This window comes from Nerophis lumbriciformis, linkage group LG12, assembly GCF_033978685.3.
Source record: "Nerophis lumbriciformis linkage group LG12, RoL_Nlum_v2.1, whole genome shotgun sequence".
Classification (NCBI taxonomy): Eukaryota; Metazoa; Chordata; class Actinopteri; order Syngnathiformes; family Syngnathidae; genus Nerophis; species Nerophis lumbriciformis.
The window spans coordinates 44,190,885-44,215,366 of record NC_084559.2 but is presented as its reverse complement, the minus strand read 5'-3'; the positions used below and the strand labels follow the sequence as shown (position 1 = coordinate 44,215,366).

General features: G+C 37.9%; 1 protein-coding gene across 1 annotated transcript in view; it reads left to right on the top strand.

Annotated features, from left to right (window-relative positions):
- Positions 1–24,482, top strand: part of LOC133622891 (uncharacterized) — a 586,815-nt gene that overhangs the window by 504,967 nt on the left and 57,366 nt on the right. The window contains exon 6 of the mRNA XM_061985724.1: positions 11,188–11,312. Coding sequence (XP_061841708.1) covers positions 11,188–11,312 — 125 coding nt within the window. The remainder of the gene's footprint in view (positions 1–11,187; positions 11,313–24,482) is intronic.

The window sequence follows — 24,482 nt, the reverse complement described above, 5'->3', positions numbered from 1 at the left end:
TAGCAAACCAGCCACAATTAAGTGCATCCCCGGTGCCAGAGCACCTGACATTGAGGCTAATCTTAGGGAGCTAACTCGCAACAGGCCTAGTAAACACGTACGACAGGCTAATCGCACCACTAGTTATGCGAATATAGTTGTACACGTTGGCTCCAATGACACTAGAATGAGACAGTCAGAGATTACAAAGAGAAACATAGCCAGGACTTGTGATCTCGCTAGAAAGATGTCCAGGCATCGAGTAATTGTCTCTGGCCCCCTGCCTGCGAGAGGCAATGATGAGAGCTATAGCAGATTAGTCTTGCTTAACAAGTGACTGGCTAGCTTCTGTAGACAACAGGGACTAACGTTTATTGATAATTGGCCCTCTTTCTGGGGCAAACCAGGCTTGCTGATGAGAGACGGCCTTCACCCTAACCAGGAAGGCGCCATCATCCTGCCTAAAAACATAGACTACTGTTTAAGTCACATTTGACTAACTACACTAGAGCAAGCCCGGTCACAGGCAATTACAGAGCCTGCTAGTCCGGGTGAGGAGTCAGTTAAGCTAGAACTAGCCAGCACCAGGCTGGATAATTCCTGTACGCATAGCAATTTTCTTAGAATAACACACAACTCACATAATGTGTTTTCTGTTGTGAATGTGTCCGGGGTAGATATGCATTCTACTGAGGTGGCAAATCATGATGCGTTCAGTCGATCGCAGCATCAAGCAAACAATCTGAAAATTCCCGTCGTATCAATTCCTAGATATGGTCGAAACTATTTAAAGTACACTACGTATAATAAACGCAACATTATTAATATTGCTACTACGGATAATTTAAACAAAAACTCGTCAAAACAGCCCAATACTTATAATATGGGCTTTTTAAACATAAGATCATTGTCTCCCAAAACGTTATTAGTTAATGAGGTCATTAGAGACAACAATCTTAACGTCATTGGTCTTAGCGAAACCTGGCTCAAACCAGACGATTTTTTTGCGCTAAATGAGGCATCTCCTCCTAACTATACGAATGCGCATATTGCCCGTCCCCTTAAAAGGGGTGGGGGTGTCGCACTAATATACAATGAAAACTTTAACCTTAGCCCTAACCTAAATAATAAATACAAATCGTTTGAGGTGCTTACTATGAGGTCTGTCGCACCGCTGCCTCTCGATATGGCTGTTATCTACCGCCCCCCAGGGCCCTACTCGGACTTTATCAATGAATTCTCAGAGTTTGTTGCTGATCTAGTGACGCACGCCGACAATATAATCATAATGGGGGACTTTAATATCCATATGAATACCCCATCGGACCCTCAGTGCGTGGCGCTCCAGACTATAATTGATAGCTGTGGTCTTACACAAATAATAAATGAACCTACGCATCGCAACGGTAATACGATAGATCTAGTGCTGGTCAGGGGTGTCACCACCTCCAAAGTTATGGTACTCCCGTATACTAAAGTAATGTCCGATCATTACCTTATAAAATTCGAAGTTCTGACTCATTGTCAACAAACTAATAATAATAATAACTGCTATAGCAGCCGCAACATTAATGCTGCCACAACGATGACTCTTGCTGACCTACTGCCTTCGGTAATGGCACCATTCCCAAATTATGTCGGCTCTATTGATAACCTAACTAACAACTTTGACAATGCCCTGCGCAAAACCATTGATAGTATAGCACCGCTAAAACAAAAAAGGGCCCCTAAAAGGCGCACCCCATGGTTTACAGAAGAAACCAGAGCTCATAAAAGATCATGTAGAAAGTTGGAACGCAAATGGCGCGCGACCAAGCTTGAGGTTTTCCTAAACGCATGCTTACCTTAGCTAAAGCTAAATATTACTCAAATCTCATCCACCTCAACAAAAACGACCCTAAATTTTTGTTTAGTACAGTAGCATCGCTAACCCAACAAGGGACTCCTCCCAATAGCTCCACCCACTCGGCAGATGACTTTATGAATTTCTTTAATAAGAAAATTGAACTCATTAGAAAGGAGATTAAAGACAATACATCCCAGCTACAACTGGGTTCTATTAACACAGATACAACTGTATCCACGACGGATACTGCAATACAAAATAGTCTCTCTCTTTTTGATGAAATAACATTAGAGGAACTATTACGGCGTGTAAGTGGGATAAAACAAACAACATGTTTACTTGACCCACTTCCTGGGAAACTTATCAAGGAGCTTTTTGTATTATTAGGTCCATCAGTGCTAAATATTATAAACTTATCACTTTCCTCTGGCACTGTTCCCCTAGCATTCAAGAAAGCGGTTATTCATCCTCTGCTCAAAAGACCTAACCTTGATCCTGACCTCATGGTAAACTACCGACCGGTGTCGATCATAATATTTTATTAGAGCGTATCAAAACACGTATTGGTATGTCAGACTTAGCTTTGTCGTGGTTTAACTCTTATCTTACTGACAGGATGCAATGCGTCTCCCATAATAATGTGACCTCGGACAATGTTAAGGTAACGTGCGGAGTTCCTCAGGGTTCGGTTCTTGGCCCTGCACTCTTTAGTATTTACATGCTGCCGCTAGGCGACATCATACGCAAATACGGTGTTAGCTTTCATTGTTATGCTGATGACACCCAACTCTACATGCCCCTAAAGCTGACCAACACGCCGGATTGTAGTCAGCTGGAGGCGTGTCTTAATGAAATTAAACAATGGATGTCCGCTAACTTCTTGCAACTCAACGCCAAGAAAACGGAAATGCTGATTATCGGTCCTGCTAAACACCGACATTTATTTAAAAATACCACCTTAACATTTGACAACCAAACAATTACACAAGGCGAATCAGTAAAGAATCTGGGTATTATCTTCCACCCAACTCTCTCGTTTGAATCACACATTAAGAGTGTTACTAAAACGGCCTTCTTTCATCTCCGTAATATCGCTAAAATTCGTTCTATTTTATCCACTAGCGACGCTGAGATCATTATTCATGCGTTCGTTACGTCTCGTCTCGATTACTGTAACGTATTATTTTCGGGTCTCCCTATGTCTAGCATTAAAAGATTACAGTTGGTACAAAATGCGGCTGCTAGACTTTTGACAAGAACAAGAACGTTTGATCATATTACGCCTATACTGGCTCACCTGCACTGGCTTCCTGTGCACTTAAGATGTGACTTTAAGGTTTTACTACTTACGTATAAAATACTACACGGTCTAGCTCCGTCCTATCTTGTCGAATGCATTGTACCATATGTCCCGGCAAGAAATCTGCGTTCAAAGAACTCCGGCTTATTAGTGATTCCCAGAGCCCAAAAAAAGTCTGCGGGCTATAGAGCGTTTTCTATTGGGGCTCCAGTACTATGGAATGCCCTCCCGGTAACAATTAGAGATGCTACCTCAGTAGAAGCATTTAAGTCCCATCTTAAAACTCATTTGTATACTCTAGCCTTTAAATAGCCCCCCTGTTAGACCAGTTGATCTGCCGTTTCTTTTCTTTTCTCCTCTGCTCCCCTTTTCCTTGTGGAGGGGGGTGGGCACAGGTCCGGTGGCCATGGATGAAGTGCTGGCTGTCCAGAGTCGGGACCCGGGGTGGACCGCTCGCCTGTGCATCGGCTGGGAACATCTCCGCGCTGCTGACCCGTCTCCGCTCGGGATGGTGTCCTGCTGGCCCCACTATGGACTGGACTCTTACTATTATGTTGGATCCACTATGGACTGGACTCTCACAATATTATGTCAGACCCACTCGACATCCATTGCTTTCGGTCTCCCCTAGAGGGGGGGGGGGGTTACCCACATATGCGGTCCTCTCCAAGGTTTCTCATAGTCAAATAAACATTGATTGATTGATTGATTGATTGATTAACATGGACCCCGACTTAAACAAGTTGAACAACTTATTCGGGTGTTACCATTTAGTGGTCAATTGTACGGAATATGTACTGTACTGTGCAATCTACTAATAAAGGTTTCAATCAATCAATCAAAGACAACCTGGTCTGGTGAAGACAATGTCCTTTATTTATTAAAAAAATTTAAAAAAAAAAAAAAAAAAAAAAAAAAAAATATATATATATGTATATATATATATATATATATATATATATATATATATATATATATATATATTGACAAAAAACAAACTAAAATACAAAAAAAACAGTTACATAGAAACGTGTAATTAATGTAAATGAGTAAAATTATTGTTAAAGGTTAGTACTATTAGTGGACCAGCAGCACACACAATCATGTGTGCTTCACGGACTGTATCCCTTGCAGACTGCATTGATATATATTGTAGGAACCAGAATATTAATAACAGAAGGAAACAACCCTTTTGTGTGAGTGAGTGTGAATGAGTGACAATGAGTGTAAATGTGGGTGGGTGGAGGGAGGGTGGGAGGATTTTTGGGTTGGTGCACTAACTGTAAGTGTATCTTCTGTTTTTTTATGTTGATTTAATAAAATAAAATATAAAATGAAAAAAAACAAAGAGAAGCGGTCAGGTAATAGACATATATCATCTATTGCTGTATGACGAGTGATTATACAGCTGGAAAGGTGGAAAGGGAACATAATTAATCCTGACCATAAGTGTTTATGATATACATAGATATTGTCTAGAGACTGTAGTGTCACAATCATAGCCTCATAGAACCGATTAAAGATAAATGATAAATGGGTTGTACTTGTATAGCGCTTTTCTACCTTCAAGGTACTCAAAGCGCTTTGACACTACTTCCACATTTACCCATTCACACACACATTCACACACTGATGGAGGGAGCTGCCATGCAAGGCGCTAACCAGCACCCATCAGGAGCAAGGGTGAAGTGTCTTGCTCAGGACACAACGGACATGACGAGGTTGGTACTAGGTGGGGATTGAACCAGGGACCCTCGGGTCGCGCACGGCCACTCTTCCACTGCGCCACGCCGTCCCAGATCTTTCCTTTCTGTTCAAGTTCGCTCAGCACTTTTGTCTAAGTTGTCTATCATGTTTTTTTTTCACTCTCCTTTTCTCACTTTGCTTCGTGTATTTGGAGGGCTTTGTAAAATTCCCGTCTTATCCAGGTGAGTAGGAGTTGATCCCCAGGCCTTTTGCTCTTGTCAGGAATCTCTGAGGCTATTGGGCTCTCTCGGGGCCTCGTTTCACACACCAAATTGATGTCTCCGGCTGGAAATGACACTTTCAGCAGGATTTGCCATTCTAAACCACCTCAAGCTCATGTGATCTCACCCATTCACTCTCGGAGGGATTGCCTTGAAATGCGTCGCGGCTTCAAAAGCCAATGAACGTAGGATGCGCCAATGTGAATATCCGACAAGGGAAAAATAAGACGAGGTATTTCCAAAATAACGGAAATGAAGAACAACATTCATAAATAATTAGGTAGGGCCCTACTTTTAAATGAGGAAAGTCACGGAAATACCATATTTTTCGGACCATAGGACCATTTCCCCAGCGTCTTCTCCCCGTCATCTTTGTTGTAGCGGTGTAGCGTGCAAGGACGGGAGTGGAAGAAGTGTCAAAAGATGGAGCTAACTGTTTTAATGACATTCAGACTTTACATAAATCAATACCGGAGCAGCATCTTCTCATCCGTGGCTCAATAATGCAATATCAACGCTGGAAATGTGTGCCGTGAAAAAACGTCCGACCGGAACCGTCAGTTGTGAGCGCTTTGATAGCTAATCTACTGACAGATATAAGTAGGAACTTTACGCTACTTTATATTAAAAAATGGCAACAGCAAAGGATGGATGTCCCGTAAAAAGACGATGGAGAAAAAGAAGTAGTTTATCGACTACGTCGTCATCACGGACTACAATGGCGGACGCGTGCACATTTTCAGGACTTATGCAGATCCCAAATACACATCAGCAGGTACCAGAGGGTAAGAAACGTTGGTTTTGCATAATGTTGCAAAACAAAATGTCTGCTAATAGGTGCCATTTTGCTCATACATTTTTTGCACCAACAATCCATTAAGCGGTGCGGCTTCATAGCTTACCGAAGTCGTACTAAAAACATTTTGACAGATTTTTGAGCGCCGTCTGTAATGTTCTATATTGTCAATGGAACTTTTAAAGTTTTGGTGTTGTTTACACGTGTCTCTTATGTATGACTGTCATCTAGTGGTTACACTTATCATTACACCATGTACCAAATAAAATTGCTTTGAGGTCGGTAAGCACAACCAGAATTATGCCGTACATTAGGTTATAAGGCGCACTGTCCATTTTTGAGAAAATTAAAGGATTTTAAGTGCACCTTATAGTCCGAAAAATACGATAGACGTAGTGTTACTAAATTGCTGTCATCGTGAAGAGAAGGAACACTGGTCTGGGGAAATCAAAAAATTACTCATAAACACTCACCCGCCAGCTCCAAAACCAGCACTCTTGCTGGTTACCCCACAGAAAAAACACTGTGCTAATGCTAATGCAACCACTGATGCTAGGACTGTAGCATCTTAAACATCTTCTTTGGTAAGTTAATGATAAAATGACAGATTCAAATACTATAGTTCGAACAAAAATGTTAAAACAATAACTGATACATCCTTGTGAATTTACATTGTTATGCTTTGCCTATAATACTGGTTTTCCAGTTGTGCATACTCTCTCTAAACACGGCCCTGACCAGCGGTACACGTACTACAGTGTAAGAATCTCTGGTTTAGCATGTACATTTGGTTATAGCATCGTTAATGGACAAAATGTTTCAAAATGGCCCCCCCACAACCTCTCACTAATAAAGGTTTGGACACCCAAAACATTTTTTTTTTTTTACAAAAAAATAAAACATTTGGAAACATTTCAATCGTAATTTTATAGGGCGCTAAATTAATTGAATCACAGAGTGCAATAGAAGGCAAAGCGCGAACAAATTATTAACGTCAGTCCAAAAGCTATATGACAGTTTTTCAAATGTTCTTGTAATCTGACCATATTTTCGGTACATAAATTGGAATTTTTTACCTGACATGTTTCGACTGTCATCTGCAGTCTTCTTCAGAAGGGTCACCTGACCACTGTGACGTGTTGCCTATGTTCTTATAGGCGTGGCCAACCAGGCAGACCTGTCAAGTCTAGCTGGTTGGTTTCCCCCCGCCGGCTGATGGTTAATCTAGGAGGGAGTCCCAGGTATGCGAGAGCATGAAGCTCCCGCATCCCGATTGATGGTTTCCTTGGGCTGCTTCCTTAGTTTGATCGCCTCCTTAATCCATCGTATGAATGCTTTACTTTCTGTGCCGATGATTTTGCCGTTGTCCCGGTCCATGATGTGGTTGTTTATTTTGCAATGATCTGATATGGCTGATTTTAAGATTTCCTGTTCGGATCTTTGTTTTAGGCTTCTTGTAAACGTTCAGTTGTCTCTTGTTCACATTCTTTCTGATGTTCTTTCTTCCTTGTGTTGAATGTTCTCCCTGTTTCTCCATTGTATGACTTTTTGCATGATTTACACGGGATTTTGTAAATTACATTGCATTTCTTGTCTTGTTCTATTTTGTCTTTTGGATGTACAAGTAGCTGTCTTGTTTTTGTGTGAGGTTCAACTGTTGTGTTTATTTTGTGTTTTTTCATGACCCGCTGTATTGGTTCAATTATTCCCCTAATGTGGGGGTCAGCAACCCGCGGCTCGAGAGCCACATGCGGCTCTTTAGTGGCGCCTTGGTAACTTCATGGGGCTTTTTCAAAAATGTATGGAAATGGAAAAAAAATTGGGTTGAAAAATATATTTTTGATGTAATATGGTTTCTGTAGGAGGAAAAATATGCCACAAACCTTCCTAATTGTTAGAAAGCCCACTGTTTAATATGTTTGTGTTTTCGCTTCACTGATGAGAATATTTGGTGGGCACCGTTTTGTCCTATTAATTTCAGCGGTCCTTAAATTCACTGTTGTGTGGACTGTGACTCAACAGTTTGTTTAAATGTACAACTTTCTCCGATGCTGCCACAGAAATAAAAGTATAGAAGTATGCCTCTCCTTCGTTGTCTCATTTTGTCCAACTAACGTTTTATGCGTGAATGCACAAATGTGAGCCTTGTTGATGTTATGGACTTGTTGGAGTGCTAATCAGGCATATTTGGTTACTGCATGACTGCAAGCTAATCAATGCTAACATGCTATTTAGGCTAGCTGTATGTACGCATTGCATCATTATGCCTCGTTTGTAGGTATATTTCAGCTCATTTAATTTCCTTTACTTATGTCCTCTGTGTATTTAGTTTATTTTTCCATGTTTCATGACACATTATCTGTATGTAATAATGGCTGCATTTCTGATAGTTGTTTGTGGGCCATGTTGTTCCAGACCACAGCAAACGTTACCCAGCTTGCAAAGATTGTAATTGTGTTTTCTTTAACTTGGACACACACATCTTTACCTTTAGCCATTATAAGCCAATCATTTCCAGGAGTTATATCACCTTCTGAGAAGTTTTACTAATATTTTCCAATGTTGTAAAAATGTGTAGAATAAATATTGTATTTCAACATTTCTGTCAATGAAGATTTGCAGTGGCACAGGGGTAAGTGCATGTGCTTCCCCCGCGACCCCAAAAGGGACAAGCGGTAGAAAATGGATGGATTGATGGATTTCTGTCAATTAAGATTTGCGTCAGCCTGTGACACATAGTCATTTTGATAGTAGGGTAAGATAGCTAATTAGCTACTTACATCATGCGTTGCCATCATTATAACACTTACATAAGTTTTTTAAATTTTTTGCGGCTCCAGACAGATTGCTTTTTTGTATTTGTGGTCCAATATGGCTATTTCAACATTTTGGGTTGCCGACCTCTGCCCTAATGTATGGTAAGATTACGACCTCTTTGTTCTTTATTTCAGTTTTTTTGGGGGGTTTCTTCTTTGTTCTTGTTTCCTTGTTTTTTACTTGTTGTTCCCCGAAAATATGGTCTGATTACAAGAACATTTATAAAAGTATATAAATAAGAAGACATAATGAACCCTTTTGAGCATGACAGAGTACAGTTCTGGCAACATCATGCTTATGAGTTTGTCCAGAAGAAATCCGAATTGGCGGTTTTCACCCAAAACTTTCTCATGCTTGCTGGGTAAGCTGAAGCTGAAGAGGAATTCCACCTTTTAGCATGAACAAGACTCTATGCGTGCATCTGCTTCAGCAACATAATTACAGTACAGGGCAAACGTTAGGACACACCTTCTCATTCAATGGGTTTTCTTTGTTTTCATGACTATTTACATTGTAGATTGTCACTGAAGGCATCAAAACTATGAATGAACTCATGTGGAGTTATGTGTCATGTCTGTGTTGATCATGTTTTTGTTTGGCCATGTGCTGTTTGTTTTTTGGACGCTTTTTAGTTCCTGGTTGTTCACTCCCTTGTTTTGTTTCCATGGTTACCCATTAGTTTCACCTGTTCCACGTTTGGACTCACACACCTGTCACCAATCATGTCACTGTTATTTAAGCCTGTCTTTTTCTGTTGGTCGGCCTGGCGACATTATCTGCTGTTACCCTTGTCACTCATGCGTTGATTCCATGCCATTGTTCCTTGATCGTTTCCATGCTTGTTCCAAGTAAGTTTTTGTTTATTCATGTCACGTTTAGCAGTTATTTTGTTTCATGTCCTTAGTCTACGTTAAGTATACGTTTTTGTTTCATAGTCAAGTATGTATCTCCGCCTTGTGCGCACCTTTAGTTTGTTCTTTTTGTTATAGTAAAAATAAATGTCCTTACCTTCACGCCATGTCCGCTCCAACTTGTATTGCATCTCGGGAAAACAAACCCGCCATAGTCCATGTCATGACATTATGTACTTAACAGAAAAGGTGAAATAACTGAAAACATGTTTTATATTCTAGTTTCTTCAAAATAGCCACCCTTTGCTCTGATTACTTTTCCGCACACTCTTGGCATTCTCTCGATGAGCTTCAAGCACGCCTGTGAAGTGAAAACCATTTCAGGTGACTACCTCTTGAAGCTCACCGAGAGAATGCCAAGAGTGTGCAAAGCAGTTGTACTGTATATGTACACATTTTTAGAACCCAGACTTAAACCTAATTGAAAATCTGACATGCACGTTTGTACACACTTTGCACTCCTGATGCATTTAAACAGCTAAACAAGGGACCTTTCCCAAGAACTTGAGGTGATCAGTTGAATGGCTTACAGTATTTTGAGGTTGGAAAACTCTGATTTGTGCCCATTTACTGTAAGAAGAGGAGCACTGTGACCACGTTGCCTGTCTGGAGGACTAACCATGATATAATCTGACACTGGAGGAGGAGGAGGAGGAGGAGGAGGAGGAAGCAAAAGGTGTGACCAAGAATCCCTCCCGTGACTTATTTTCAACCCCAAGTCTTTTTGGGCTTGCACATTTCTCCGAGGGGTCTCTACACACTGGCATAATGGATAAGGGTGAGGGTGTGAAAAGAGCACCTTAAGGCTCCACATTCAACTCGCCCAATCTCTCCTACACACACCCTTGAGCTGTGAAGACGCTCTTTCTTCGCCCCACTAACATGGGCGCCTTGTAATAGGCTCTAATTTATAGCGAGGTGTTGGGGTCTTTCTGTATGGGTTAGGGGGGATGAGAGAGAGAGAGAGAGAGAGATTATATGTATGTATGTGTGGTAGAGCGGGGGAGGAGGAGACGGCGTGGAGCGGTCCAGGGTCTGTACGTAATGACTCATTAATTTCCAAGCCGTTTTGTGGCAGTTGGCTCATTACTGGCCTGCAGAGGAGCCGGAACAAAGCTCCGGGTAGGTAGGAGGTGAGCTTAAATAGTTGGGGCTCAACACTTCCCAACAAAAGGAGGACGAGAGCGCTGAATAGCACTTGGAACAGATGCAGTAAAAAAAAAAAAAAAAAAGTGGCAGATGCAAATTGCTGGAGACCGAGTCTTCCTTCAAGCACTTTTTTTCCCTTCGTTTTGTCAGAAAGCACCCTGAGAGTCTAATTAGTTAGCGAGGAGGATAGGGCCACGTCATTGTCACACGCATATGTTCCGCCGTCCCAAGTGGAACCTGTTCACCGCCACACTTTAATTAATTTGATTTTTATTACCCTATAGAAAATGAACTCAACATTTCAATGCTTTCAACCAGTATCATATATATATTATAAAACTGGATAAAACCACATGAAGATGACACCCTCAGGTAATTAATTATGTTTTTAATAATGTGTTCCATGCTCTTGTCCCCCACAGGCACAATGATTGTGGACAAATTGGCAGCGGTTCTGATGAGAATGTGATCATCCCTCGCTTTGTGGAGGGTTTGGACCACGTGTCTAAGGTCACCTGTGGGGCCAACCACAGTCTGGCATTGGCAGGTACAGTAATGAAGTGTGCAAATATGATGAAAACACACTCTTATGTATTGATTTAAAAAGGTAGTGCTAAAATTGCATCTTTATTGCATGCATGTTTACAGTCTTACAATTCAGTGTGATACATTCATTCATACATGTTTTTACTTGTGCCCCACCATGAATACATTTAAAGCAGCTCCATAAAACAAACAAAAACAATATTCAATAAAGAAAAAATATATGTTTGTGATTCAGAAAGGTAATTACCGTATTTTCCGCACCATTAGCCGCACCTAAAAACCACAAATTTACTCAAAAGCTGACAGTGCGGCTTTTAACCCGGTGTGCTTTATATATGGATAAATATTAAGATTCATTTTCATAAAGTTTCGTTCTCGCAACTTCGGTAAACAGCCGCCATCTTTTTTCCCGGTAGAGCAGGAAGCGCTTCTTCTTCTACGCAAGCAACCGCCAAGGTAAGCACCCGCCCCCATAGAACAGGAAGCGCTTCTTCTTGTACTGTAAGCAACCACCCGCCCCCGGAAGAAGAAGAAGCGCGCGGTGCATGCTGGGATATGTGACGTTTCATTTCCATTTGTGTGTTTATGTAAAGACCCCAAAATGGCTCCTATTAAGTGTGTTGTCTGTCTAATTATAAATAATGCAGACGAGGCGTGTTAACTGAGTTCTCAACGTTTACTCACAGCGTGCTCATAACCACATTCTAACTGCCAGCATACAACGCTTCTCAGGGCTACCGCGCATGCTCGTAACTATCGTTGCATGCTGGGTAGTGTAGTTGTTATATTTGCTAGCTCATAACATCACATTAAGAGACACGCTTACGCGCTTAATTCAAAACTCGCCGTCATTCCGGGTGGATTGACAAAAGACCTCCAGCCGCTAGATATTGGTGTCAACAGGGCATTCGAAGCTGGACTGCTAACTGCGTGGGAACAATGGATGACAGAAGGCGAACACACATTCACTAAGACAGGGAGGCAGCGCCAGACGACGCCAACATCTGCCAGTGGATCGTAAATGCCTGGGCAGATATTTCGGTCACAACTGTGGTCCGAGCTTTCCGGAAGGCAGGATTCACAGAACTGCTGGATAACAGTGACACTGACTCCGATGACTTCGACGAGACGGAACCGGCCATTTTGGATCTCACATTTGCCCAACTTTTCACTTCGGACACCGAAGACTAAGGATTTACGAATGAAGAATAACTTCAGAAAGTGAGCGCTATGTTTATTTTGTGTGTTGTGACATTAACGTTCGAGCAACATTATGTTGCTATTGCTCTGCACTATTTTGAATTTTACTATGTTTGTGATTGCACATTTGCGTACATTTTGGGAGTGAACAGAGTTGTTAGAACGCTGGTTTTTAATATATTATTAAAGTTTGACTGACCTATCTGACTGTTTTTTTGACATTCCCTTTAGTGCAGCGTAGGCGCGGCTTATAGTCCGGGGCGGCTTATTGGTGGACAAAGTTATGAAATATGCCATTCATTGAAGGTGCGGCTAATAATCCGGTGCGCCTTATAGTGCGGAAAATACGGTAGTAAATTTTGAAAGGAAACAAAAAAAACAATTTATTTTATATGCCACACTTTACGGCCTATAGAGCGCACTAGTATTCAAGCCGCACTCACCAAACTTTAGAAGAAATAAATAGTTTTACATATATTAGCCGCTCCGGACCATAAGTCGCAGATATACACCGGTACGGAATATTTTGTAAATGTTTATTTACACACCCTAAAGCAGAACTAAGCAACTTTTTTACCTTCATAAATACATTTTTTATAACGTTTGGGATGATACATGGACTTGCAACTAGTTGAATGACACCTCTGTCATGGCCTGAGGGGTCTGTATCACTTTTACTGACAAACAAAATACTACAAATGTGCTGAATTGCTGTATGCCATACGTCACTCCCCATTTCCCATTCATTAAAAAAATGGAAGTCAATGTGAATGCCCACGTGCCGCCAGGAAAACTAAAAGAAGAAGAAGATCTACGTGTAATTACTGCTTCCATGGCTGAAGTTCCAAAACAACCAAAGAAATTAAAAGTTTTGTCTGAAGAGACAAAAAAAGAAAAACTGAGCTTTCATGGATAAAGGGACAGTCAGGATCGATATTGCCTTCACTTGCTGGCGTGAGCTCAAAGACGAGGAATTTCAGGACTTGGCTCTTTTCCTGTTAAACTAGTGAGTGACTTTTTGTGTTTAAATCAAAATGATAATGCTATTGTCATCTATTAAATTAAATAGCCACACGCTTGATAGTTTCACTACTACTTCCTTCGAAAAAAATGTCCCGCTGGTCTTTTATTTGCTTCGGACCTGCAGCCGCCCTGATACATTCTTGGTTGTAATGTCATGGGAAATGTGGTCTTCTTTTGGCAAAACACCCTCACTTTGGTCCACTGGTGCTGCCAAAATCCACTGAAACCAAAAGTGGGGCTTTAACTGTTTCCAAACAATGTCTGTAACACGGCAGTAAAACAGCTGATCAGACAAAACAGAAGTCATATTCATGGACACACTAGCTACAGAAGCTAGCTCTCCAATCAGCTAAACAGACTCAATAACTCCACGTTGACGTAAATTTACAAAACTGAGAAAATACAAAAACATGCCATTGTTAGTTAAAAACACTAACACAGACACTTGCAAACGTGTTAGCTTATATGCTAATGATAACGTGAGCTTGATAACATTATGATAGCATTTAAAAATATGCATGAAAACACTACTACATATATCACACTTGGGACGGTTTAGTCAGTATGAAGTGTTGTAGTTGTATTGTAAAACTAACAAACGTTGCTTGGAGTTATAAATGAAGAATCTGTTCAAGCAGAAATGCTATGGATGAATACTTCCGGTTCAAGGAACGAAACAGGAAATGCATTGTAAAACCGCAGCACCTGCAGTGAGCGAACTCGTCCAAAAGATGGCGCCGTAGCACAAACAATAACACACCTTTTCAGTGTCTCTGTTGGTGTTGAAAACATTTTTTTTAATACACAACCCAATGGCTGTTAGCGAAGAAAAAACATTAATTTGCCGCATGGTTTTATGAGCCGCAGGATCAAAGCGTAGGAAAAAATTAGCGGCCTATAGTCAAGAACATATGGTGTACTTCTCATCCCAGATGATATATGTGAATCATGTTCAAAAACAAGCAATAGGTTTCCGTAGCGAGTGCAGAGAGCAGCAGTCCAGCCCAGGAGTCTAAAGTTGACATCAATGTTCGTTTCCACAGTTTGGTGACTATACGCCTGTAAGTAGAAATACATTTGCTGTTTCATATCAAATGTGTTCTGTTAAAATCTAACATTTTCCCAAGTGCTGTCCCTGATCTGGTTTTTCTTGCCCCCTACTGCAAACCAGTGGTAAATAACCTGGGTGTTAATTTGGACAACAATCTGTTGTTAAGCGATTGTTTCAGCTGGGCCTTCTGGCAGAAGTACAAAAGTGTAAGCACTGTGTGTACACCGTGTAATTAATTTTAACTTAATATTCAATGTTTTATATTGTTTCATTAATTTTATCATGTGTTCTTGTTTTATGCTCTGTCTTTCTTGCACTGTTGTCCAGCTTTTTGGTTCAGCTATTTATGTATATAGCTATAAAGGGCTCTATAAATATAGTTTGATTGAATAAATGATTGATTAATCTAATTTGGTAAACGTTTGCACAAGTTGAAAACAATCACAATGAAAATTATTTTAGCCTGTCGATGGAATCTTCCATTGTGTGTTAGCATTATGATAGCAGCATAAGAGACAATCTTTATCCTGTATAAATTCAGTGGGGTTTTTTTTTTAGTTGGTATTGAACTGTATTGCTGATTTAACACACACATGTGCACTTAATGTGTATGTTAATGTACTTTCCTTTATGCATATGTACATATAAAAAGATATATATATATATATATATATATATATATATATATATAAAGATATATATATATATATATATATATATATATATATATATATATATATATATATATATATATATATATATATATATCTTTATATATATATCTTTATATGTATATATATATATATATATCTTTATATATATATATATCTTTATATATATATATATATATATATATCTTTATACATCTATATATATATATATATATATATGTATTTATCTGTATCCATCTATATCTCTCTATATCTCTCTATATCTATATAGATATCTATATATATATATATATATATATATATATATATATATATATATACATATATATATATATATATATATATATATATCTAGATAGACATGTAGATAGATGTCTATATCTGGATAGATATCTAGATATATACTGTATCTAGATAGATATCTATATCTAGATAGATATCTAGGTAGTTATCTAGATTTATATCTAGATAGATATCTATATCTAGATAGATAGATAAATATATAAATAAACTATATATCTATGTATATCTATAGATATCTCTATATATCTATATCTATAGATATACATAGATCTATATAGATATCTATATATATATATCAATAGACATATATAGATATATTTATAGATATATATATATATGTATATACTGTGTATATATATATATACATATATATATATATATATATATATATATATATATATATATATATATATATATATATATATATATATATATATATATATATATATATATATCCATCCATCCATTTTCATATATATATGTATATACTCTATCCAGGGGTGCTCAATACGTCGATCGCGATCTACCAGTCGATCGCAAAGGTAGTATTGGTAGATCGCATTACATTATTAAAAAAAAATAAAAAAATTTTTTTTTGTCCAGCTTCTCAGGCAAATCATATAGTTGATGTAGATGCCCATTTCGGCTGTTCAGATTTACTTTACAAAAGAGAAGTGTAGGATACTTCTCTTGTTGCCTTATTTGTATTTGACTTTATTAAATGTATTTATATTATCATTTAGTGCAGCCGGACTGCACAGTTGCACAGTTGCGCTAACAAAATAGGAGTCTCAGAAAGCTGGCGTGCACAAGCTAGCAAGCTACGGAGTTTGCCGACAATGTATTTCTTGTAAAGTGTATACAAAGGAGTACGGAAGCTGGACAAATAAGATGCCAAAAACCAACCACTTTCATGTGGTATTGGACAGAAAGGAGGACTTTTTTTCTCCTCCATTCGAAAATGCGGACCTTATCAGCACCACTGTCTGATTCCTATCAATGCAAGTCATCAGAATCAGATAATACACCAACTTATATTCTTGTCTTCATGAAAGAAAGGAATCTATATGTGTTAAACATGCTTGTATTATCTTTAAACACCTTTAACTTATTAACAATATTAACTATATGTGTTAAACATGCTTGTATTATCTTTAAACACCTTTAACTTGTTAACAATATTAACTATATGTATTAAACATTCTTGTATTATCATTAAACACCTTTAATTTTTTAACAATATTAACTATATGTGTTAAACATGCTTGTATTATCATTAAACACCTTTAACTTGTTAACAATATTAACTATATGTATTTAACATGCTTGTATTATCATTAAACACCTTTAATTTTTCAACAATATTAACTATATGAGTTAAACATGCTTTCATTATCTTTAAACACCCTTTACTTGTTAACAATATTAACTATATGTATTAAACATACTTGAATTATCATTAAACACCTTTAATTTATTAACAATATTAACTATATGTGTTAAACATGCTTGCATTATCATTAAACACCTCTAACTTGTTAACAAAAACATATATTTCATAAATAAGTAAATATAAATGATATATATGAATGAGGTAGATCCCCACGACTTGATCAATTGAAAAGTAGCTCGCCTGCAGAAAAAGTGTGAGCACCCCTGCTATATACTGTATATATATATATATATATATCCATCCATCCATTTTCTACCGCTTGTCCCTTTTGGAGTCGCGGTTTTTTTATATATATATATATATATATATATATATATATATATATATATATATATATATATATATATATATATATATATAGATCCATCCATCCATTTTCTACCGCTTGTCCCTTTTGGGGTCGCGGGGGGTTAAATATTGATGTATTAATACGCACACACACACACACACACATATATATATATATATATATATATATATATATATATTAATACATTAATAAATGTTTTTTTTAAATAAATGATTTCAAATACAAACATCTTTAGACATGTTTTCCGTCTCTAATTTAAAGGACTGTTTTCCTATCTGCCAAAATAAGAAGGCATAATAATATATGTAAATAAACCTACTAACCGTGTTACAATGTAGTAATAAAACAGCCACATTCTAAAAATACAAAAAAAAGGATACAGGAAAGAGAAATGCTGATATCATAACTACAAACACAAATTTGTTTTTGAATATATGTATAACTTCTTTTGAATATATCCATCATCGCCAAATTTTACAATGATGTCATAGATTGCCAATATGTGGGAAACACTGCATTGAAACACATTTATAATTCATGTCATGTGACATGTAACGTTATTAAAAATACAAGGTACAACATCGACAGTCTTATTGAAATAACAGCTAATGCTGACATAATTTGCATTTTTTAATCTTTCACTCAAAGTTCACTTATATTACTCCGTTTTACACGAGTTCAGGGACCCCCACGGCCCCATGCGTGAGTGAAGGAAGACGGCAGAGGAACTGAGAGAATATGGCCCTGGCTCCTGATCCATAACAGTCATTGCCTGTTACATACATTTCAGAATTCATTCAGGCTATGAAGATAATCGAGGTAGTCGACAGTTTCCCCTCCAGCCCAATGGATTTATGATACCACTGTCAAGAAAATGAGGCGAAATGACACAGTAGCTGACTTTAGCTGCAAATAATGTGATAGGCCGTACAGTGGTGCAGCAGCAGCTGCTGTCATTGCAGGTAATAGGCTATAAAGAAGCCTGATAGCAATACCTGTCATTTCCTAATGGCTGACTTCACTGAAGAGCTTTTGTGGCCTTTAACATGAAGATAATAGAAGATACAACAAATTTTACAGCTTTTGAGTTGCATCCATAATTTATCACCGGGGGCCTCGTGCACCATAACAAGGACAACATGCTCCTAGAGGTGTGCTGGAGGGAGCGTTTGAGATGAGATGCAGAGAGGGTTAGAGTCCTCCTGTTAACAGAAGGTCTCCTTGCAGTTTACACTTGGACATCCACTCACCAGGTACCAGAGGTGTGGACTCGAGTCACATGACTTGGACTCGAGTCAGACTCGAGTCATGAATTTGATGACTTTAGACTCGACTTGACAAAATGTAAAAAGACTTGCAACTCGACTTAGACTTTAACATCAATGACTTGTGACTTCACTTGGACTTGAGCCTTTTGAATTGACATGACTTGACATGACTTGCTACTTTCCCCAAAACCCAAAGATGAAAAAGTTATTCGGGAGCGCTCCGTATTTTTCATTGTGTACTTGTCTATCAGCGTTGCGTGTGTCAGCTGGTGTGGTCTCAGTACAACAGCCAATCAAATTAGATCTACTTTGTTTTCATCACACAGCATTCATCCAATCAAATTGCAGGTCAACCAACGAAGAAGACATGTCCAAACCACACGCCAGTGAACAAAAAATGATACCTAAAATAATTTTGTTTGGGTATAAAAATTACGAGGTAGTCAACACAAAACGGTTTGCAGTATGCAACACATGCGGTTCGAAAATTACTGATGGAGAGGCAACAACTTCCAACTTCGTCCGGCATTTGAAGTTGCACAAAGAACGGTAAGTTTTGAATGTAAGATAACGTTTATTGGCTAAGTAACGTGACTTTTATTTGCTGTGTAGTTAAATCAGTGAGGCTGTAAACTCACTGCTAACGTTATAACGTTATTGCAAACACGGGAATCTGTTGCAGTTCACTACCTTATTCGTACTTTTTGTTCAGTGATTTTTTTAAGCAGGGTTACATTAGTCAATATATCACACGTAACGTTAGACGGCGGTCAGCAGCACCGCGTATTTTAGCCACCTAAAAAAAGACAAAAATAGTAAAATAAAGGTCAGTTAAAATGTATACTATATTATGAATATGTGTACCGTTTTAGCTAGCTTTCTGACATACTGTTGATTGTTTACCTCAGTGGTCCCCAACCACCGGGCCGCGGCCCGGTACTGGTCCGTGGATCGATTGGTATCGGGCCGCACAAGAATTTTTTTTTTTTTTTTTTCTTTTTTTAATTAAATCAACATAAAAAACACAAGATACACTTACAAGTAGTGCACCAACCCAAAACAACTCTCTCCCCCCTTTTGTTCTGGGCATTGAACATGAAGACTCTTCCTTCACTGTTCCGAGTGGCCATGAGAGTCTTGGCAGTGCCTGCCTCCAGTGCTCCAGTGGAGCGAGTTTTCAGCCATGGTGGCATCATACTACGCCCCCATCGTGCACAAATGACTGACAGACTCTTGGCTAATTTGGTCTTTTGCAAATGCAATGCAGCATAGGGCCCTGACATATAAAAAGTACAACTTTTTTGTTATGTTCACGTATATGTCATGTTTTTTCAATGTTAACACTATTGTACAAATAAGTACATTTGCACTTTATTTTTCAATGTGTTTGTTCTGTAAAGGAATGAGTTAATGTTTAAAATGACTGGTTAATAGTGCTATTATAAAGTGCAATGTCAGCACAATGTTCTTTCCTGCAATTTAAAATGCACTTGTTTTAATAAATAAATACAGCGTTTGAAAAGCATACACAATCTGTGTTAATATATTAGTCTGTGGTTAAAAGGACTTGAAAGGACTCGAAACTCAAAATGCAGGACTTAGGACTTGACTTGAGACTTTCCAGTCTTGACTTTGGACTTGACTCGGGGCTTGCCTGTCTTGACTCGGGACTTGACTCGGACTTGAGGGCAAAGACTTGAGACTTACTTGTGACTTGCAAAACAATGACTTGGTCCCACCTCTGCCAGGTACGTCATTCACCAAATATGACACATACAGTACAGGCCAAAAGTTTGGACACACCTTCTCATTCACAACACAACTGATGGTCCCAACCCCATTGATAAAACAAGAAATTCCACTAATCAACCCTGATAAGGTACAAACCATTTCAGGTGCCTACCTCTTGAAGCCCATCGAGAGAATCCTAGGAGTGTGCAAAGCAGTAATCAGAGCAAAGGGTGGCTATTTTGAAGAAACTAGAATATAAAACATCCATCCATCCATCCATCTTCTTCCGCTTATCCGAGGTCGGGTCGCGGGGGCAGCAGCCTAAGCAGGGAAGCCCAGACTTCCCTCTCCCCAGCCACTCCACATGTGTTCATTCATGGTTTTGATGCCTTCAGTGACAATCTACAAAACCCAAAACCAGTGAAGTTGGCACGTTGTGTAATTCGTAAATAAAAACAGAATACACCACAGACATGCACCTGGGGATAGGTTAATTGGCAACACTAAATTGGCCCTAGTGTGTGAATGTGAGTTTGAATGTTGTTTGTCTATTTGTGTTGGCCCTGCGATGAGGTGGTGACTTGTCCAGGGTGTACCCCGCCTTCCGCCTGAATGCAGCTGAGATAGGCTCCAGCACCCCCCGCGACCCCGAAAAGGACAAGCGGCAGAAAATGGATGGATGGACAATGATTTGCTAATCCTTTTCAACTTATATTCAATTGAATAGACTGCAAAGACAAGATATTTAATATTCAAACTGAGAAACTGAATTTTTTTTACATAACTCCACATGAGTTCATTCATAGTTTTGATGCCTTCAGTGACAATGTACATTGTAAATAGTCATGAAAATAAATAAAAAATGCATTGAATGAGAAGGTGTGTCCAAACCTTTGGCCTGTGCTGTATGTTGTGAAGCAAGTAATGTAAGTAATGGCATTTTTTAAGTAAATGAGATAAACAAAATAGGCCAAACAGTGTGGGATTTTTTTTTATGATTATCACGGCCTAAAATGTCTGGATTTCAGAAAGTTATGATGTTTTAAGGCTTTAAAAAAACCAACATAAAATCAACTTGTGATTTTTTTTTTTTTTCAATGTTGTTGGTGTTCCTTTTAACATTAACCTAAAAAAGCACAGGCTTGCCATAAAAATTGGGGGGAAAATACTCTATTGATGTTTTACTCATTTTATAACACATACACTTACAAGTATAGGCACTTGATGGTAAAGGGAAAGCACATAATCAGAGCTAATTGTCCAATTAATGTTGACCGTGAATAGTTATTATTATAAGTATAAAAACAAACACCAACAAAAACTTCCTTCTTGTCCGCTGTGTGTGCTGTCGTCCACAAGTTGCTGGCATTCTCTGTGTAGGTTTTACACTTGAAAAGTGTCATATATATCGCACCTTTTCTAGGTTGGAATTGCACATGAAACTATGTTCCTAATTCTCTTAAGTGGCTCTATAAAGGTTAAATAAATACATAATGACATGCAAACTAGGAAGGGAGAAATGTTTATATTCTACATTACGTTTAGCGCTGCAGACAGGAACAGGAAGTGGGTCTAAGCTATGTGAGAGGACAGCAATTGTGCCGTTTGATCAATAAAGTGTTGATATATTGCAGGTATTTGTATGTATGTATAAGAAGTCGCCTCATTATAATAGTACACAATTGCCTATACTTTTTAGTATTACATTTTTTTTTACGTGCAATGTAAATACATAAAAATAGATCTGTAGCCAGAATTCTACCAAAAAATGTACAGCATCACTGTTTTTTACGGTAAAATTCTGGCGACTGAGCTGCTAGTATTTAACCGTAAAATCTACTGTCATTGGTATAGTGTATAATTTGATGTAAAACTGATATAATGGAAATTGCAAAAGTCGTACCAATTTATAAGAATGGAGACGTACACCAGTTTACTAACTACAGACCAGTTTCATTACTTCCACAATTCTCCAAAATCTTGGAAAAATTATTCAATAGTCGATTAGATTTATTTATTAACAAAAGTGGGACGCTTGTGGAGAACCAATATGGATTCCGAGCAAATATCTCAACATCAATAGCACTAACCAAAATAACAGAGGAAATTACCAATGCAATAGATGGTAAAGAATGTGCGGCCGCAGTATTCATGGACTTAACAAAAGCATTTGACACAATTAATCATGATATTTTAATACGAAAATTAGAACGATATGGCATCAGAGGTTCGGTATTGAATTGGGTAAGAAGTTATTTAACCAACAGGAAGCAATATGTAAAGATGGGTGAAAATATGTCAACACGGCTAGATATATCCTGTGGTGTACCCCAGGGGTCAATACTGGGACCAAGATTGTTCAATCTTTATATAAACGACATTTGTAAGGTTACGAAGGACTTAAAGTTGGTTTTATTTGCGGACGACACAACTGCTTTCTGTTCAGGAGAGAGCACACAGAAGATAATACAAATAATAACAGAAGAAATGAACAAATTAAAAAGATGGTTTGACAAAAACAGACTATCTTTGAATCTCAGTAAAACTAAAATAATGCTATTTGGTAATAGTAGAAAAGAGCATCATACACAAATACAAATAGACGGAGTAGACATAGAAAGGGTAAAAGAAACTAGATTTTTGGGAGTATTAATAGATGATCAAATGAACTGGAAATCTCATATACAAAACATACAACATAAGGTGGCAAAAAACATTTCAATAATGAATAAAGCAAAATATGTCCTGGGCCAAAAATCACTACATATTCTCTACTGCTCGCTAGTGTTACCATATCTGAGTTATTGTGCAGAAATATGGGGAAATAACTACAAATGTGCGCTACATTCGCTAACCGTGTTACAAAAAAGATCAGTTAGAATAATACATAATGTTGGATATAGAGAACACACAAACCCTTTATTTATTAAGTCAGAAATATTAAAGTTTGGTGATTTGGTAAAATTGCAAACAGCTAAAATGATGTACAAAGCAAACTATAACCTGCTACCAAAGAATGTACAACAATTCTTCTCAACTAAAGAGGACAAATATAACCTTAGAGGAAAAAATAATTGAAAACATTTATATGCACGTACAACACTTAAAACTTTTAGCATATCAGTATGTGGAATTAAATTATGGAATGGATCAAGTAAAGAAGTTAAAAATTGTACTGATATGATCCAGTTTAAGAGGTTGTTCAAAATAATAGTGCTTACAGAGTACAAAAAAGAAGAATTATGAGAAATACTTTCAACCTTATTGAAAATAAGATATTCTTCATCTCAGTATGTTAATAATGACTGAATTAATTAATTAATTACATATTACAAAACTGTTGTATACTAATTCATAGATGTAATTTTATTATATAAAAAGGTCAGTAAATGATTCTATATATTTGTAAACGCTTGAAGTGGGAAAGGGGTAGGATTAAATAAGCTTTGCTTCTTCCTACTCCTTTTCGGGCATGATGTAAAATGAAATGATATGAAATTGTGTGATGTATTATGATGTAAGTGTGTTCATGTTCCAAATAAACTAAAGAAAGAAAGAAAGAAAATATAAATCGTTAAATACTTATTTAGATTTTAATATATTTTGTGGAATGTATTATAATATTGTTGTTGCATTATAATATAATATTAAAGGTAAAAAGATATGCCACTGCAAGCAGTACATGTATTGTTTTATGTCAAAATGGAACAAATTAATACATTTAGTAATAAAAATTGAAGTATTTTATTGACCCACATTTTTTCCAGGCTTTCTTGGGCCAAATGAAATGATGTGGCGTGCCACTGGCGGCACCCGGGCCTTGAGTTTGACACATGCGATTTATTGTTACACGTTGCTGTTGCTGCTTCGTCTACACAGGAAACAAACATACGTTTTGATAAGACAGTTGACGTGTACGTTTGAGCGCCAAAAAATAATGCTAGTTGGCCAAAATGTGCCTTTAAATGGTGGGAATTGGAGAAAGTTGGGAGGCCGCGCATAATTTGCTGGGATTGGTTGAATGTACATGAATTTGCGCGAAAAATGTCTGTCCCTATTCACTTTCATTCAATTTCACCTCTGAATATTATTTTAGACGTTATTATTCATGCATTAATAACTAAACTGAAGGGAATGGCAACAATTTATCAAGTGCAGGAA